At 41.4% G+C, this 16,733-nt stretch overlaps 1 protein-coding gene across 2 annotated transcripts in view; it reads right to left on the minus strand.

The window, feature by feature from the left end:
• The window catches only part of CACHD1 (cache domain containing 1), a 123,161-nt gene extending 110,615 nt beyond the window's left edge, over positions 1-12,546 (minus strand). Inside the window, exon 1 of one of the 2 annotated variants that reach the window (XM_087719545.1) lies at positions 11,933-12,546. In XM_087719545.1, the coding sequence (XP_087575671.1) occupies positions 11,933-12,175 (243 nt within the window). In that variant the 5' untranslated portion in view covers positions 12,176-12,546. The remainder of the gene's footprint in view (positions 1-11,932) is intronic. The other variant, XM_087719544.1, reaches the window with a different exon arrangement.
• Positions 12,547-16,733: the final 4,187 nt, after the last annotated feature.

Below are 16,733 nucleotides of genomic sequence, written 5' to 3' on the forward strand. Positions count from 1 at the left end.
TGTTGTCTGAAATGCTGAAGGGCCAGCCGCGCAGCCTTCAGCTCCAGCCAGTTTATATTGTGGCGGAGGTCCGTGGCAGTCCATCAGCCCTGGGCCATGTTGGAGCCCATCACTGCTCCCCACCCAAAAAGGCTCGCATCTGTCATCACAGTTGCTCTGTCTGGTTCCCAAAAGGAGCCTCCCCGCTGTACTTCCGGGGACAACCACCACAGGAGGGACGATCTTACGTCTGGAGGGAGCTGGAACGATCGGAGGGAGTTGCTCAGCCTCCTCTTCTGGAAGAGAAACAGGGCCCACTGGAGCGGTCGTAGATGATGTCGGGCCCAGGGGACTATCCCTATACAAGAGACCATCTTGCCAAGTAGCTGAGACAAGGTCAGGATGGAAACGGACCGCCTTCTGTGGACCAAGGCTACTAGCTGGCAGAGGCTGGCTACACGTTCCGGGGAGAGCTGTACTATCCCTGTCACTGAGTTTATGACCATCCCTAGATGAAGAATCTGAGTGGATGGGAACAGGTGACTCTTTGGAAAGTTGAGAAACCCAGGGACTGGAGACATTGGATGGTGGCCCAGAGACTGGACCTCGCCTGATGGAGGGTATCTGCCTGAACTAGCACATCATCTAGATAGCATTGGAGTCCCACCAGCACAGAGCGCAAGTGAGCCGCCAATGCTGCCAGGCCCTTCATGAAGGTGCGGGGGGCCAAGGCCAGGCCGAAGGGAAGGGTCCGGTACTGGTAGTGATGGTCTCCGTGGGAGAACTGCAGGTATTTCCGGTGGGACTGGAGGATTGGAATGTGGAGGTAGGACTCTGTTAGGTCCACAGAGGCCAGGAAATCCCCCCGACAGATGCCCTGGAGGATGGACTTCAGGGACGACATTTTGAAACGTCTGTAAACCAGGAACCGGTTCAGACATTTGAGATCCAGAATAGCCCTCCAGCCCCCCGAGCTCTTCGACACCACGAACAGGTTCGAGTAGTGACTCTGTGCGCGTTCCAAGGTAGGAACCTCTCCCACCGCCCTGATCTCGAGAAGATGATTTACTGCGAGATCCATCAGGCGGCGGCGTTCCAGGTTCCTGGAGGGAGGGAAGGTCCTGAAGAGTCTCACGAAAAGGGCGGTCTGGACTGGTGCTGGAAATGGTTTCTGTCCTGAAATAGGAGAGGGCCCTGTCTGGAGAGGCTGAGGGAGAAGAAGGGCTGAAACCCCTAGGGGAGGAATGCCCAGAAAAAGGCCTGATTGGAGACCTGGATCTGTCCCTGGAAGTAGGCCCTGTGGCCTTGGCCTCCCTCTCTGCTCTAGCAAAGGTCTTTTCAATGGCCTTGTGCCTTCTGGCCTCCTCCCTGGTGGAGGCCCTAGATGGGCACTGAGCCGTGCTAGGCCTAGGAAGGGAAACCCCCTCGGAGCCCTGCACCAAAGCCTCGACACCCCCATTGGGCCTTCCACCTGGCCCTGGGGAAGATCCGACCCCTCCTCCATGCCCCACTCATGTGTCCGACGAAGAAGGAGAAGTCACCGGCCTCTGTAGGCCCCACCGGGACCTGGGACTGCTGGGTGGAGTGCAGGGACTAGGCCAAAACCACCTCCAGCTGGGCCTCACGATCAGCTGTAGAATGAGGCAAGGGTCTTGCGCACGTGGCGGCAGCCAAAATGGCCGCCGGAACTCCGTGCGGAGACGAGGGGCCGAAAACCAGCACATGCGGCTCAGCTCCGCTTCTAGAAGCCGATGCCGCTCCGATTAAGGACGGGGGGAGCCACGCAGCTCACCGGCACACACTCCTCGCCCCCAAGCTCCCCTTGCAATTCCAGTAATACCGGAGCCACGCGGCAGCCACCCAGATCAAACAGTGGCTCCGCGGATAGCTCCCACACGCCACAAGGCGCCGAAAAACGCTCTCCTTCACCCGGGAAAGGCAAACTGCCTTCCCTGAAGCTGCTCCTGGAGCTGGCACCCCCGCAATCCCGGGGATAGGGCTGAGGCTCCGGGCCCACGGGGGGGAGGATGGATGCCCCACAGGGCCCTCCCCAACCCCCTGAGGCAGAGGACTGTCCCTTGGGGCCGCAGCAATGGGTTTAGAATTTGGGAAATTTAAAGTGCCCAATCAAACCGAATAAGCCAGATTGCAAGAAAAAAACCAAGCCTACCTAGGAATATTCTCAACAGTACTTGGACCAAGAAAGACTGAGAGGAAACTGGGCCAGGATTGGAAGGCACCAGTATTTAAGAGTTTGGTCTCAGTCTTTCGACCAATCAGGCTTTGAGAATACCCACACGTGACCACTCCCTCCCTTCCTCTGGAAAATAATCAATTCCTCACTATATCATAAGAATCATTTCAAATGTATAAGAAACTACATTGTAAGTAAAAGCTGAAGGGCATTAGACCTTGGCAACAGCCCTGGTATTTTATGATAATCTCTCATCCAATATTGATCAGGCCCCACACCTGCTTCATGTTTCATCTCCATCTACACCTCCTTTCCATTTCCAGTACCATAATTCTGATTGGGGAGAGAAAAAAGCAAAATAAACGGAGCCACTAAAATTAAAACTCTGTGTTGCTAAATTGCTGGGCATGACCTCAAAGACTAAGTTTGGGGCAGGGACGGGGGTAAGCTGCAGAAGCTACATTTGGGTTTCCTACTCCAGTTTAGCAATCGTTGTACAAGTAGTCAAGTAGTCCTTGCTTAACAATGGTAGTAGAAATTGGCAACTCCATCCGTAAGTGATGAAGTTGTAAATCGCAATGTCACACTATAGTGCCAACTTAAAAGAGCAGTTTAAATTGCCATCGCCAAGCAAATCCCACACTCTAATTGCGATGTCATATGATCCCATTTGCCACCTCCTGCCAACTGCCCCATTGACTTTGTTGGAATTCAGCAAGGTAAGACACAAATGGTGACCACACAACTGTGGAATCACAACCATCATAATTGTTATCTACTTGCCAAATGCCCTTTAAATTGCGATCCTGTTTCTATGGAGTTGTTAAGACAATCGCAACCAAGAGGAACAGTGATAAATCCCCCATCATAACTGTGATAATTCTCATTCAATGAGATCTATCTGTGATGTCAACCAGTAAAACTGCTTTTAAACCAAGATACCCTTGTTTCTAGTCCCTAATCACTGCACCACCCTGGCATCCTTTTCCTCCTCATACAATAGACCCAAGAGTATGTGTAATCCATATGAAGCACATCTTTCATTCAGACATATTAGACTATAGGTATCTGCTACTCCAATTTGCTGAGATTGCTTGGGCCAAAGCTATTCTTTTAATATTCAAGAAGGGATCATCATAGCCTATATTCTTTCCAGTTGACTAAATTAGTACATCCACGTCTTCTTAAGAAGCTGTACCTAACATTTACACTACTTATTATATATGTGTTTTCATAACAAAATATCTTATCAGCCCTGCAATAGCTGGAATGAAGCTTTTGGATTTTCTCCCAATTAATAACTCTTGTTTTCTCTCGTTCTCTCTCTTTTTGGTACAAGACCGGCAGGGTCCTTCAACACAGCAGTGAAATGGGACAGCTAATTATCAACGAATCCACCTTGCTGCACCACATTTGGCAACTTTTATCAGCGCAGGACAGCTGCATTCTCTGTGTTTGAAGCAAAATGTCATTCTCTGCTAAATGCAACAAGACTTATATCACTAATGATGCCTTGACGCTCCAAAGAAACAACTAAAGCCTAATTAAAAATTCAGATTTGTTCTCCTAAGCATAACAATATTAACTGGTTTTCCATCAGGACCTTGTTACATCTTTCCAAAATGTTTGGTTATCCCCCCCCCCCCAAAAAGCGTAAGATGATAGGATGAAAAACTGTTGTAGACTTGGGGCATTCTTGGAGCATTTTTAAAAGGCTGTTATGGTTGGAACCGAACCAACACACAATCATGTAAACCAGATGGGGTTTTTTTACTTCGCTCCTTCAATTCTAATTACTACACTGCAGATTGTTTTTGTAGGAAAAAAATGGTTCCATACAGATTTATCAGCTGTAACACTTTGGGTTGCATTTGGTTTCTTTAAATATCCAACTGATTTTAAAAAGGGATGGAAATTGTATGGCAACCATAAACTACAAAAAGGCTGTGATTTATTAAACTGGCCCATTTCACTTGACATTAAATATTAGCATAATCCACATATAGGCCGAAGTTTAATTTAGCTGATGAATGTTAAATCAGGATTTGTTCAATCCAAAGTGTTAATATAATAAATGTTCATATATTGACAAATAATTCACGATTCACAGCCTCGTCTTTCAATCCATGATGATGTCAAAATAACTCGACATTACCTAATTGAACCATGTAGTTTGAAATTACGACTGGCTCAAGGTAAGTCTAACCTGCCTCACAGATTGTTGTTCTGGAGAAAATAGGAGGAGGAAAGTATCTTGGATAATATGTTTGCCATCTTGAGTTATTTATTAAAATAACCAAAGGTGGGATATGAAATAAATAAATAATACAATGAAGTAAAATAATATAAAATATAAAATAATAATATATAAAATAATACTATATAATACTATATAATACTATATAATACTATATAATATAATACTATATAATATAATATAATATAATATAATATAATATAATATAATAATATAATATAATATAATATAATATAATATAATATAATATAATATAATATAATATAATTAATATAATAATATATTATAATACAATACAATACAATATAATATCTAAAAGGTCACCCAGCTGCCTTTGTGCCTAAGGTGGGACTAGAACTCATGGTCTCCTGTTTCTTGCCTGATGTCTTAATCATTACATCAAACTGGCTCTCAGTATAATATAACGTTTTAAATACAAAGAAATAGAGCCACGGTGGCGCAGTGGTTAGAATGGGATAATGCAGGCTACTTCTGCTGACTGCCGGCTGCCTGCAGTTTAGCAGTTCGAATTTCACCAGGCTCAAGGTTGACTCAGCCTTGCATCCTTCTGAGGTGGGTAAAATGAGGACCCAGATGATTGGGGGCAATATGCTGATTCTGTAAACCGCTTAGAAAGAGCTGTAAAAGCACTATGAAGCATTATATAAGTGCTAATGCTAAATATAAAACCATCATTATGTCACAATTTGTGAATCTCATATAATTTGTAAGCAAATTGCAATCATTAATTTATTTGTATGGTTTATATTTTCTTGTTCCCAAAGTGAGCATTTTTAAAGCAGCTTGTACTCTAATCTGTTTGTCTTCTGACTTGCATATCAGAACCTGCATTCCAAAAGTAGGCAAGTGGAAGATCATGATAATGACCACATTTGACTGGATTTTATGTAAATTAAATTCACAGTTCATCTCTGTGTATTCAACCATTTCTTCCTTCATGATGTTATTTAAAACGAAAATTCTGTTTGGAAAGCATTCAACACTCTCGTGGAAAACCTGTACCCCTTACTCTTAACTATACTATAAGACCAAGTATCACATTACAGAAAACAAAATAAAGCTAATTAAAGCTAAAACCATACAGTACCTAAGTTGAGTAATTTTTAATTGTAGTTATATACTTTATCAGCTATTGTGGGATTACAGCAATATTCATTTGTTCACTTTTGCCTCTCTTATAAAGCTTGACTGGGATAAACTAGAATAATTTCACTTACCCTAACAGATAGTCCAAGTATTGCTAAACACACAAAAGAAATGAACAAGAAACAGAAATATCCCCTTCTTATATTTCTTTCAGCTTTATTAATGTTAAAATAATAATGTAAATAGCAATGCATAAGTCTTTGGCTAGAAATACAATGAATGAAGAATGTATAACAGAACCCCTTCAAGCCAAATACACAGTATATACTAATGTTAAAAGCAGTACTACGTCAAAAAGTGTTGACAATTTTTGGCAACCCAGCAATTCTTACTACTCTAAATCTCCAGCCAGCAAAATACTTCATCCTGTTATTAGGTACTCCCAACTTGGAAATGAACTGCTGACCCTTGTATATGTCAAATCTATTTTTCCTTCATTAAGTAGAAATCTGCGGCAGTTAATGCCATACTGCTACTATGGAATACTGTACTACTACTTCAAACTTTCCCTTTCTAATGTGAGCTAGGTAACAGTAAAAAATTATTAAGAGTTGGAAAGGCATACAAGAATAATAGGAAAAGAAAGTGTAACAAAATACACATAATGGAACCCACTAAATATTTTTGCAGCAGTTCTATGAGATGTGTATCTTATTTGGTTAATATAGGGAGAAAAAATCTATAGGGTCAAACCAAAAACCTATAAATTCTTGCATTGCTTCTCATGACTGCTGACCCTATGCTTGTCAAGACAATACAACTAAACAGAAACCTAAAGAACCATCTCCTGTCTCTATACTTGACCATTAAAGTTAAAAAACCCAGGACTAACTCAAATACTTGACACCCCTTCATTATGTGATGTATTCATTTCATCTTATTTCTTTAACCAAGGTGGCGCAGTGGTTAAATGCAGCACTGCAGGCTACTGCTAGATCAGCAGGTCAGCGGTTCAAATCTCACCGGCTCAGGGTTGACTCAGCCTTCCATCCTTCCGAGGTGGGTAAAATGAGGACCCAGATTGTTGGGGGCAATATGCTGACTCTCTGTAAACCGCTTAGAGAGGCCTGTAAGGCCTATGAAGCGGTATATAAGTCTACTGCTATTGCTATTGCTATTGCTATTGCTTTATTTCATTTATAATATTTATTTGCTGCCTAGCTTGCTGCAAATTGAGATGGTTTTAATCAGTTGGTGATCCTCAGGAAGATCCATTGTATTTATATGTTTATTTAGTAGATTATATTACATTGCTTCAATCAATATCAACCCTGACCAGTATTTTATCATGTGACTATTCAGGATTCATCTCACTAGACAAGCAGATTAACAGAACTAAACACCGCCTTGTTTCACACCACATGATTTAATCTCAATGACATCTTGTACTGAAGAGACAGGGGAACACCTCAGAATTACAGTAATCCCATCCCATTTCTCAAGATGATCCTTGAATCAGGAGATTCCTGACACAAGGTTTATAATAGAAGTAGCAGAATATTCACTGGCCTCATTTTCCTGCCTATGCAACAGAGATTTGCTGGCCACTGCAGTCCTTGCCATGAACAAAAGATGTACAATATAAATCCAAAGTAGTGAATTGTTCTAGCCAAAGTGTTGATGCAATTATTTTCCAGGCTGCATATATTTTAACAATGATTTTAAGAGATGGCTTTCATCCAAAACAAATAGCAGGATTAAATCAACATGAAATGATCAATTCTTACAATATTGACATGAAGCATGACCTTTGTGTATGCTGCTGATCCATCTTGTCAGCAAATTCTGTTCTTCTATTTTATAGATAATTCCAAGATTGGCATGTGAACTAGTTGGATCAACTTAAATACAAATACAAAGAAAACACTCTCCAGATCTTTAAAAATGTACACAAATTTTAAAAAAGGTTACAGGTGATCCCCGGACTGACAGAGAAAAACAAAGGAAAGGTATTAAAAAAGCAGGTCACATTCTAAGCAGAACACGTCATAGTATGAAAAGAATGACCCATCTAGATTTCTTGAAAACAAGCTGGGAATCACCTGAAGCTATTTTTCATTATTTAGAAAAAGGAATCAGCAGATATGCATGCCTCACCCACAGCACACCTATGTATAAGGTTTCCTATGATGTCGCATATGTGATTATCATTCTGAACAGACAGCATTTAATGTACATATGAATGAGAAGTGAATCACTTTGGTTATCACCCAGTACCAACTCAAATAATGTCTTTCAAGTTTAAACCACACACACATTCAGGTGAAAAATCTAGAGTTAAATGTGATGTAGGCAAGTGTTAATGCCAGCATATTAGTTAATCCACCTGGTCTTATGTGTGTTTATTTTGAAGTCAGCCTTTCTTAACTCAATGGGATTCATTCCAGGTAAATGTGCATAATTCATATGTCACTAAGTTTCAAGAAACAAATATTCTTATCATTACTGCAAAATGCTCCCATATGTCCTCTAAGTATATGTCCAGGTGAACCAAACTTTTCCAAAGTGCAAATTATATACTGTATTTCAGCAACAAGAATTGTTACTTTTAAAGTTGGGGAGGTTGGGGGAGGGACTATAAGCAACCATCCAAGTTAAAAATTGCAGACATTTTTTTTTTTTTACATTTAATGGCAGGCCACGTTTTGCCACATTATTTGGCACAAATCTATGAACATGGTATCTATTGTCAATGCTAAACCATGCATTGAATGCTGTTGTAGAAACTTATTCAACAGGAAGAATGAAGTAAAATGTTGGCATTTTACATTATATGACAAAGTAACATCTATGCTCATGTGTGTCAAATAAGAAGCATTGTTTTATACCTAATTAAGAATCTTGTTAAGATGTCTTGTTTGTAAACTGCAATTAACAATTAAGTTTTAAACTTGTATCAAAATATGGAATACATTTTACATTCTATTATGCCAAGCATAAAAGCTATATTTTCCAATCTAAATCAAAAATAAAGCATGATGCAAAATCTAAAAGTAGCTACACAGTTATACCAATAAACTTGATCAAAGCATTAATTATATTGCCATGAAAAGATAAACAAATCTTAATTGCCGCTTACTATTTAGGATAATATATTCCTGTCCCAACCTTAATTTCCTATGCAATAAATGTGAATATTTTCCACTACAGTATATAGTACTTATCATCTGAAGAAAAGGTATTATTCTCACACACAAAAACTACATTTTTCATAATGTCTGGTATTAGAATTGGGATGCTACATTAAACACAAAAGGGGAAAACCCCTATTGACAGCTATAATCTAGGCAGATAGTTCACCTAATTTCTAAAAAGCATTCTGCATCTTGCAGCATTTTGGTCTTATATACATGTTCACATCATGGAGGTTTCTGGCACAAAATGCTCCCTTGATTTTCCTTCTCACCTTTCCAAAAGAGATTTGGCCATTGTTCTACATCCATTAATGAAGGAATGAAAAACATCTCATATTTCTCTTAGGAAATCTTGTATAATTCCCATATATGCAAATTTTATGAAGTCAACCTCTCAGTACACTTCCCCAGATCCTGATATTTCAGCCTACCCCAGGGCCAAAATTTCACAATAGATCAAAACATGGTTCTTCAGAGTTAGAATAAACACCACAATGCCTTTCATAATAATTCAGCTATAGAGCCTCTCCTCATTGGTCTCATGAACTTGGGAGTGGCTACCTACTTTTTCTATTTTCATCTTCTGCTTCTGTCACATACAGTACTTTCCTTTTTTTAACTTACACAATTACCTCCAGACCTTTATCTATCTTAACTTCCCCAATCAGCTGTATCCCTACAAAAATATTCAAGGTCAGATTCAAAATATCTACAATATTTTTTTTCTTCAGTACTACCTTTCATCTAATCTTATTTTATTTCATCTGTATCACAATCTATTCTAAACCTTATCCTTATAATTTCTTTCACCTCAATTATCTTAGCTATCATTTTAGGTTTTCTTCTATACTGCTCCAGCGACTCAGAGCAGATTTGTAATTAGGTAAATGTCTTTTCTTGTATAGCTTATTCCAATCATAGGACATCTGACCATACTTAGAACTATAGGGCAATCCTATCGTATACCATTGTTACAACTGGAGATTTTCAATGTAACAAGAATATTTGCCGACTTATTACTAGAAGCCAATAAAATCACAGCCTTCTAAAATAACACAGTCTCTACTTCAGAAATCACAGCCTTCATTTCAAACTGAAGCTTTTATAACACAAATAGGTTCCTCTAAAATGAACAACATATAAGTATTAATAAAAGTGTTTTAATCTATTGAGGGCATCTGGCTTTAAACTTTTCCCTTATGAATAGCAGGCTATAGTTAGAATTTGCAATGGGTATTTTTATTGAAACCAATAATTTTTAAAATCTGCCATTCCTAAAGACAGGCGTTTTATTAGCTAAATATGTTTAAATTACACATTTGAAAGCATCGTATAATCAATGCGCATGTGGTTAATACACCTTGATTGGATTAAAAGAGGTCTCATACATACCCAAAGATATGCAAAGTTCTTCAAATGAAGGGATCCAGTTTCACTACACATTTACACACACAAAAAACCAAAAACCTGCAATAATCCTTAACAGATTTGCAAGAGACCAGAGTATACATAGGCTTCTCAGAGGGAGAAACACATCTTCGTCTTTCGGCTCTTGCAAGAAGTGACTTGTGAATTCTCCATAGTTCAGTGTATCAATAATTTACTACTATCTACCTTGTTAAGCGAAGTCATTTTAATGCATGGCTTCTTACTATAAAGGCCAGGAAGAGAAGAACTGACAAAGGCTGAGCCCCAGGAGGGAAGCGAAACAAAAATATTTCAAAAGATAATGGAAGGGAGTGGGTTTGAAGAAGATAAAGAGCCATTTGGGCACAGACCCCTGCTGCTTCCATAGAAGTGTCTCCTTTTCAATCTCGGAAGCTTTAAAAACTGCCTTTGCCACTGACTACTTGCATTTGCAGGGTGTTGGGGATCCAATTTCACCTTTTGTCCAGGGAGCTGGCCCTTGGTGGCAGTAACACAGCTATTAGCCTCCTTTGCAGCAAGGACAATACTCAAACTGTCATTAATATGCAACCACAAAGGCAGGGATAGACCATAATTACTAATCATCTGGCTCCCTCTGAACTGAAGCAAATTATCCAGGGTCAGGAAATGAGTTTTTTCAGGAAAGAAATGAACTTGTTAACTTAGATCCTTAAATTAGAAAAGTAAAATTATGCCTATCTGAAGCATATTTCCATTTACAATCCTGACGTTTTGTATCTACCCGTTTGCTATCTCAAATCTTTTTTTTTTTTGCCCCTCAAATCTGTTGCTGGCTCTAAAGTATGGGTTATGTGTGCACCGTGAGAATATTTTTCCAAAACAAGGCCTTCCTTTCCCACCTCTTTATCAGCTATCATAAAGTGCCCAATTTGAGCCACACTTAAAATAATTAAGCACTTGCGATGCAAAAAGAGAAATTGCAAACCTAGCCATGATTTAGTCCCAATAAACAGGTCGCTAAAATATCGGAGTACCGAGGCAGTTTTAATGCTTTTCATTAATTTTCATTCTGAAGAAAACTTGATCAAACTTGGTTTTCAGGAGAAAGCACTAAACAATGAAACCTCGTTCCGGTTTTTGGTTTCACATTTAGTTAAACCTTCAGTTATTTACGACAACTGGGTGTTTTCCAATCAGCCGAAACTAGGTACGTGCAAAAAGATTCGGATTTCCGTCTAAACTCTTCAAGGTAGCATATATATATGTATATTTACCGAATCTTTGAAGGCAGACCGAAAGTATGCAGAATGCCCAGTTGCAAGCTTCTCCTTTGCCTCCCACCCTCGAAAGTATCTCTCTGCCCAGGAGGCAACAGGCTAAATCCAGGAGATCGTGTTTCAGCATTCATCGATGCTCTCATATGAAAGGGTACGGGAGGCTCCCGGATCAAAAGTCAGTAAGCGGTCGTGAGAAAACGCACGTTCTGATCATGGAGAAACTTTCCTCTGTCCCCGTCCCGCCCCCACCTCTCAACGAAGGATGGGGAGAACCTCCGGCCAAGAGATTCCTTATAAAATTGAGGCGCCGAAGCTGCTCTTCCATCAAGGCATTTTAAGAAGAGAAAGACGGAGTCTCTGGAGAAGCATCAAATACTAAACGAGGGAAGGAAGAGCTTTTAAAGTAGATGGAGGGAAACGGGGGGGGGAAGAGGAAGAAAGCCAGTGGGGGTTAAAAAAAGGAAAGGGGGGGAGAAAATCAGGAAGAAGGAAAAGAAAACGACAATATTCGGGGCAAATAGGAAATATTATCTACCTGCACAGTAACGACGCCCAACTCCTCCGCAGCTAGTTTTCTCATCTGAGTGGCCAAAACTTGCGCTTCATCCAGAATGGAAAACTCCGAGTCGGCGGCGCCGAATCTCCAGAAAAGTGCCATGCAGACGATCCACAGGGGCCGCTGTACGCCGCCGTCCCTTCTCCGGGGGAGAACCGAGCCGCCAGAGGAGTAGGGAGCTGGTCGGGCGGCCTCCTCCGACCCGGCTGGCCTGCTCGCCATGATGCTGGCGACGGCGGCTGCTGCTTTCCTGCCCCGAGCGCGGCTCACAAACTTTCCCCGACGCTTCCCAAACTTCGGCGCGGGGTTGAGGGCGGGCGGGAGGCAGAGAGGGAGGAGCAGGCGGCTGCTACGCCTCGGGGCTCCGGGGAGAGGCGGCCGAAAGCTCCATGCCGAGGCCGCCAATCACGAGTCCCGGGGACGCCTGCTTCCAAGGGAACGGCTCGGTTACTTCGAAGCGAGCGGCCGGGAAGCTTCCTCGCCGAGAGACGGGGCAGAGGGACGCTGCGCGCGCTCTCGCCTCTCGCTCGCGCTGCGTGCGGGGAGAGTGGGAGCTCCGCTTCGGCTGCCGATTGAAAACAGAGCTGGGGCTGCGGTGAGCGGCAAACTCCGGAGCTGAAAGAGGCTGAGGAAGCGTCAGGGCCGGGATCGGAGTCAGCCAGGGGGGAAAGGGAGGTGTCTGGTGCCACCAAGCTGCGCGTCGGCTCTTCTGCACAACAATGACTGGGTTGGGAATGGCGAGGCCGGGCCAGCCTCGCGCGCTTGCTTCTTCCCCCTCACGGCTTTCGGAAACTTTCCCTCTCACCCAGCCGGCGGTTTGCAGAACCGGGTCTTCAAAGTCCCCCTCCCTCACCTGTTGAAACGAACATGTAACACCTTCCTTTGAAGAACTTTTCTTAAAGTACTCCCCCCCCCTCCACACTCGCTTGCTCCGCCCAGGACTAGTTAGGATTTCATTCGGGCATTTGATGAAGTGATTTCCAGGGCGGCAGAGGTGTTGGCCTGCGCCGCGAAGCCCTCGAGGATTTGGTTCACACTTTTCACGACGGGGAGAGTGGATTGTCTTGCACTGTAAACTTCTGCGGAGTACCGTCCGCTTTGTCAAATCCATGCAACCATGGTGAGGTTCACACAGCCGCACCGCATGTCGGCCAACGTGTTGTGCAAGATCAGCCCCTGTGATCAGTATGTGGTGACTATTCAGTACCCGGTGGTTAAGATGGTTAAGTGTGTGGGGGATGTACACAGCTTAAAAACAGTGAGATGAGAGATAAAGTAAAATTAGTGACTCAATAAGTAAACAAATGAGAAGCCAGAGGGAAATGAAATCTATAAGTTGCAGACAGTGATAATTACCTATGGTTAGGTGACTACTTCCAAAGCAGCTGATAGGTCACATCCATTAAAGTTGTAAAGCATATTATTGCATTATTACCTGATTAACTCATGAAAATGATTTAAATAATTCTGTTTAATCAATCAGATTAAATCTTCTAATAATGTGCTGAAAGTAATACTTTAATAAAATGATAATCCTTAAGGTACTGCAAGGCTAGGGAAAAACCTGTTGCTCACTAATAGCTCTAGTTTTTCTTCCAAGAGAAAAAAAATGCTAAGGGAATGAGTTTACTCATAAGTTCACAGTTGTTTGCTTCCTATCAATGAATGTAGTAGAAGCAAGAATAAAGGAGCTACCAGAGCCACCAGACACCAGGTAACACACATGTGCTAGTTGTTCCCGACTCTAGGGCGCGATGCTCATCTCCGTTTCAAAGCCAAAGAGCCAGCGCTGTCCAAAGACGTCTCTGTAGTCATGTGGCCGGCAAGACTAAAAGCCGAAGGCGCAGGGAATGCTGTTACCTTCCTACCAAAGATGGTTCCTATTTTTCTACTTGCATTTTTATATGCTTTTGAACTGCTAGGTTGGCAGAAGCTGGGACAAGTAACGGGAGCTCTCTCCATTACCGCGGTGCTAGGGATTTGAACCGCTAAACTGCCAACCTTTCTGATCGATAAGCTCATTGTCTTAGCCACTGAACCACCGCATCCCACTACCACCAGGTAGAAAGGATCATTTTAAGCACATTAAGATGGGATGAGGGAATTTGGTGAATGCTGACTGGATGAAATGCTATTGTCTCAGTGTATCCTGAGGTAGAGATGTGGAAAGGCCAAGTGTCTCTGCATTGATAGACGAGAATATTTGTAGGTCACGGTTGAACCGTGAGTCCTTGGTGCTCTCTAAGCTTGGTGGCTTTCTTGTAGACATTTCATTACCAAACTAGGTTACATCATCAGTGTACTTAGTTCAGAGAGCACCAAGGATGCTACTGTCTCTTTATTAGAGACCTAGAAAGAATAGATTGTCCATACCAGCAATCATTGAGACCATCCTTGGCAGTGTAAAATGGAAGGAAGGCTGGGGTTTCCTTTGTTAACAACCTCTTGGGTAGCTAAGGAGAGCTTTGGTTAGAAAAGAGGATAATTGCTGTATAATGCTGTGACTCGAATAGAGAGTTTGATCAAAATCTTCGATCAATTAGTTAAAAAAAAGCACCATTCACCCACTACTCCCTGAGAAAGAACCATTCTTTCATATAGAAAATCCAGCCTAGTGTTGGTCCCACTTGCCCTACCAACATTATTAGCATCATAACTCAGAACAGGTGAGTTGATGAATGACACCAGAATGCCTAAAGCAGAAAATCTGCAGATGTTTAATAATAGCAACATAATGCCAGCAGTCCCAATCAGCATGGTCAGTTTTGAGGGATCCTGGGAGTTGTCATCTAGAAATAACTGGATGACCACAGATACTAAACGTCAAGTGGTATTTTGACATACATATCACTGAACTCATGAGCTTGACAGATACATGTATAGCTCTTAATAAATGCATATTTAACTGCACATTTCTTTTTAGAAGGTTGATGTTGTCAAATGTTCCAGTCTGCTGAGAAAACATGGACAAGGGAAATAAAGGAATATGGGTAAAAGTCTAACTGATTTAGCACCTCTCACTAATATGCTCTATGAGGAACGCGGTGGCTTGGTGGCTAAGATGCTAAGCTGCTTGATCAGAAAGGCCGAGCGGTTTGAATCCCTTCGACCGCGTAATGGAGTGAGCTCCTGTTACTTGTTGCAGCTTCTGCCAACCTAGCAGTTCGAAAGCATGTAAAAACGCAAGTAGAAAAATAGGGACCACCTTTGGTGGGAAGGTAACAGAGTTCTGTGCACCTTTGGCGTTTAGTCATGCTGGCCACATGACCACAGAGACATCTTTGGGCAGCGCTGGCTTTTCGGCTTTCAAACAGAGATGAGCATTACTTTGTATTATTGTCAGTAGCTTGCATTAATCTTGAGCAACTCTGCCAATATATCCAGCAAAGTCTCCTGAATTTCTTTGCTGACAAGAGTTGTTCCAATTCTTGCAATCCAGATCTAGCAACTCCAACTTTTCTGAACAACCTGTTCAGCCTTCCTGAAAGTAAGCTTAAAGTAGTCTTTCCCAATATTCTGTGTACAAATATGCTTAGACCAACATTTTCCAGATTTCCTAGCCTGTGTGATATTCCCAATTCTGGAAACTGGGAAAGGAAACTTGCCTATGGCTTTACAGCCGAGAGCATTCTTTCCAATAAACATGCACAGCTAAACTTTTTTTCCTCATGCAAACCACAGAGTTATGTAATTTCTAAGTATAGTATTTCAGATTGCAACATATCTGGGATACTCCATTGTACAATTAGAGGCTGAATGATGAAATTAAAACCACTAGCACTAGTGCTTATTCAGATGTAAGTATAATAAGATTTACTCCTAAGAAAGTGTCTGCATAGATAGGATTATGTTCTGATTCTAGCTACTACAAGCAATTCAGTTTCAACCAAAATCCATTAATATTATAAAGATAATTTCCCATATCTTAGACATTGAATGTTAATCTAATTATTCAGGAACAAGAGTTTATAGCACTTTTTTAGTCTAACAAATGTTATCAGAAACCTTAAGTTTTTATGAGCTACTGCTCACTTCCTCCGATGCAATTGATGAAGTGAGCTGTAACTCATCATCAAAATGATTAGCTTTTAATAAAAATGTGTTAGTCTGAAAACATGCTGACTTTGGATTTCCAGATCTTGGTTTGCACCAGGATTGTTAAGCCTAGCCCATCTGGAAGACAGATGGGGGAGATCAGTTTAAGGTTTCATTCCTTTTTTTTAAGCATAGTTTTTTTTTAAACTATTAGAATACTTTGTGGCTGTTATTTCATAGATAAAGATTGACTTCACACATCATGCTAAGCAGGTATATATTTTGCCTATATAACTGAACTTAATGGAGATTCACATAATATGCTAAGTCCAAAAAAACATTAGGAAAGAATGCTCTATTATGTAATTTCAATTGATTGATTATTTCAAAAGAATCCTTCTGCTACTTGAGTAGAGGATGACTATAAGAACTTGCATATTCTGGACCATCAGACAGACAACTGATTCACGAGCCACTTTGCTCAAGTATAGTTATGAAGACATAAACTATCTTCACACAAAAAAAAAAACCCTAGTTGACAGAGCCACAACTTATAGAATTGATTAATACTTTGAATCCATGCAATACATTGAGGGAGAACCTAGCCAACTTTATTTTAGCCAAAATATTATGCACTCTTGGTCTTCCAATCCAAGAATAACTTCAGGAAATGGGCAATTAACACCTTCCAGGAACCCAGATAGATAGAGTAAGAGGAGTAAATTGGACACATTTGTTATCTGAC

Source organism: Thamnophis sirtalis, unplaced genomic scaffold (assembly GCF_051295495.1).
Source record: "Thamnophis sirtalis isolate CommonGarterSnake01/CBP01778 unplaced genomic scaffold, rThaSir2_p1.2 scaffold_7, whole genome shotgun sequence".
NCBI lineage: Eukaryota > Metazoa > Chordata > Lepidosauria > Squamata > Natricidae > Thamnophis > Thamnophis sirtalis.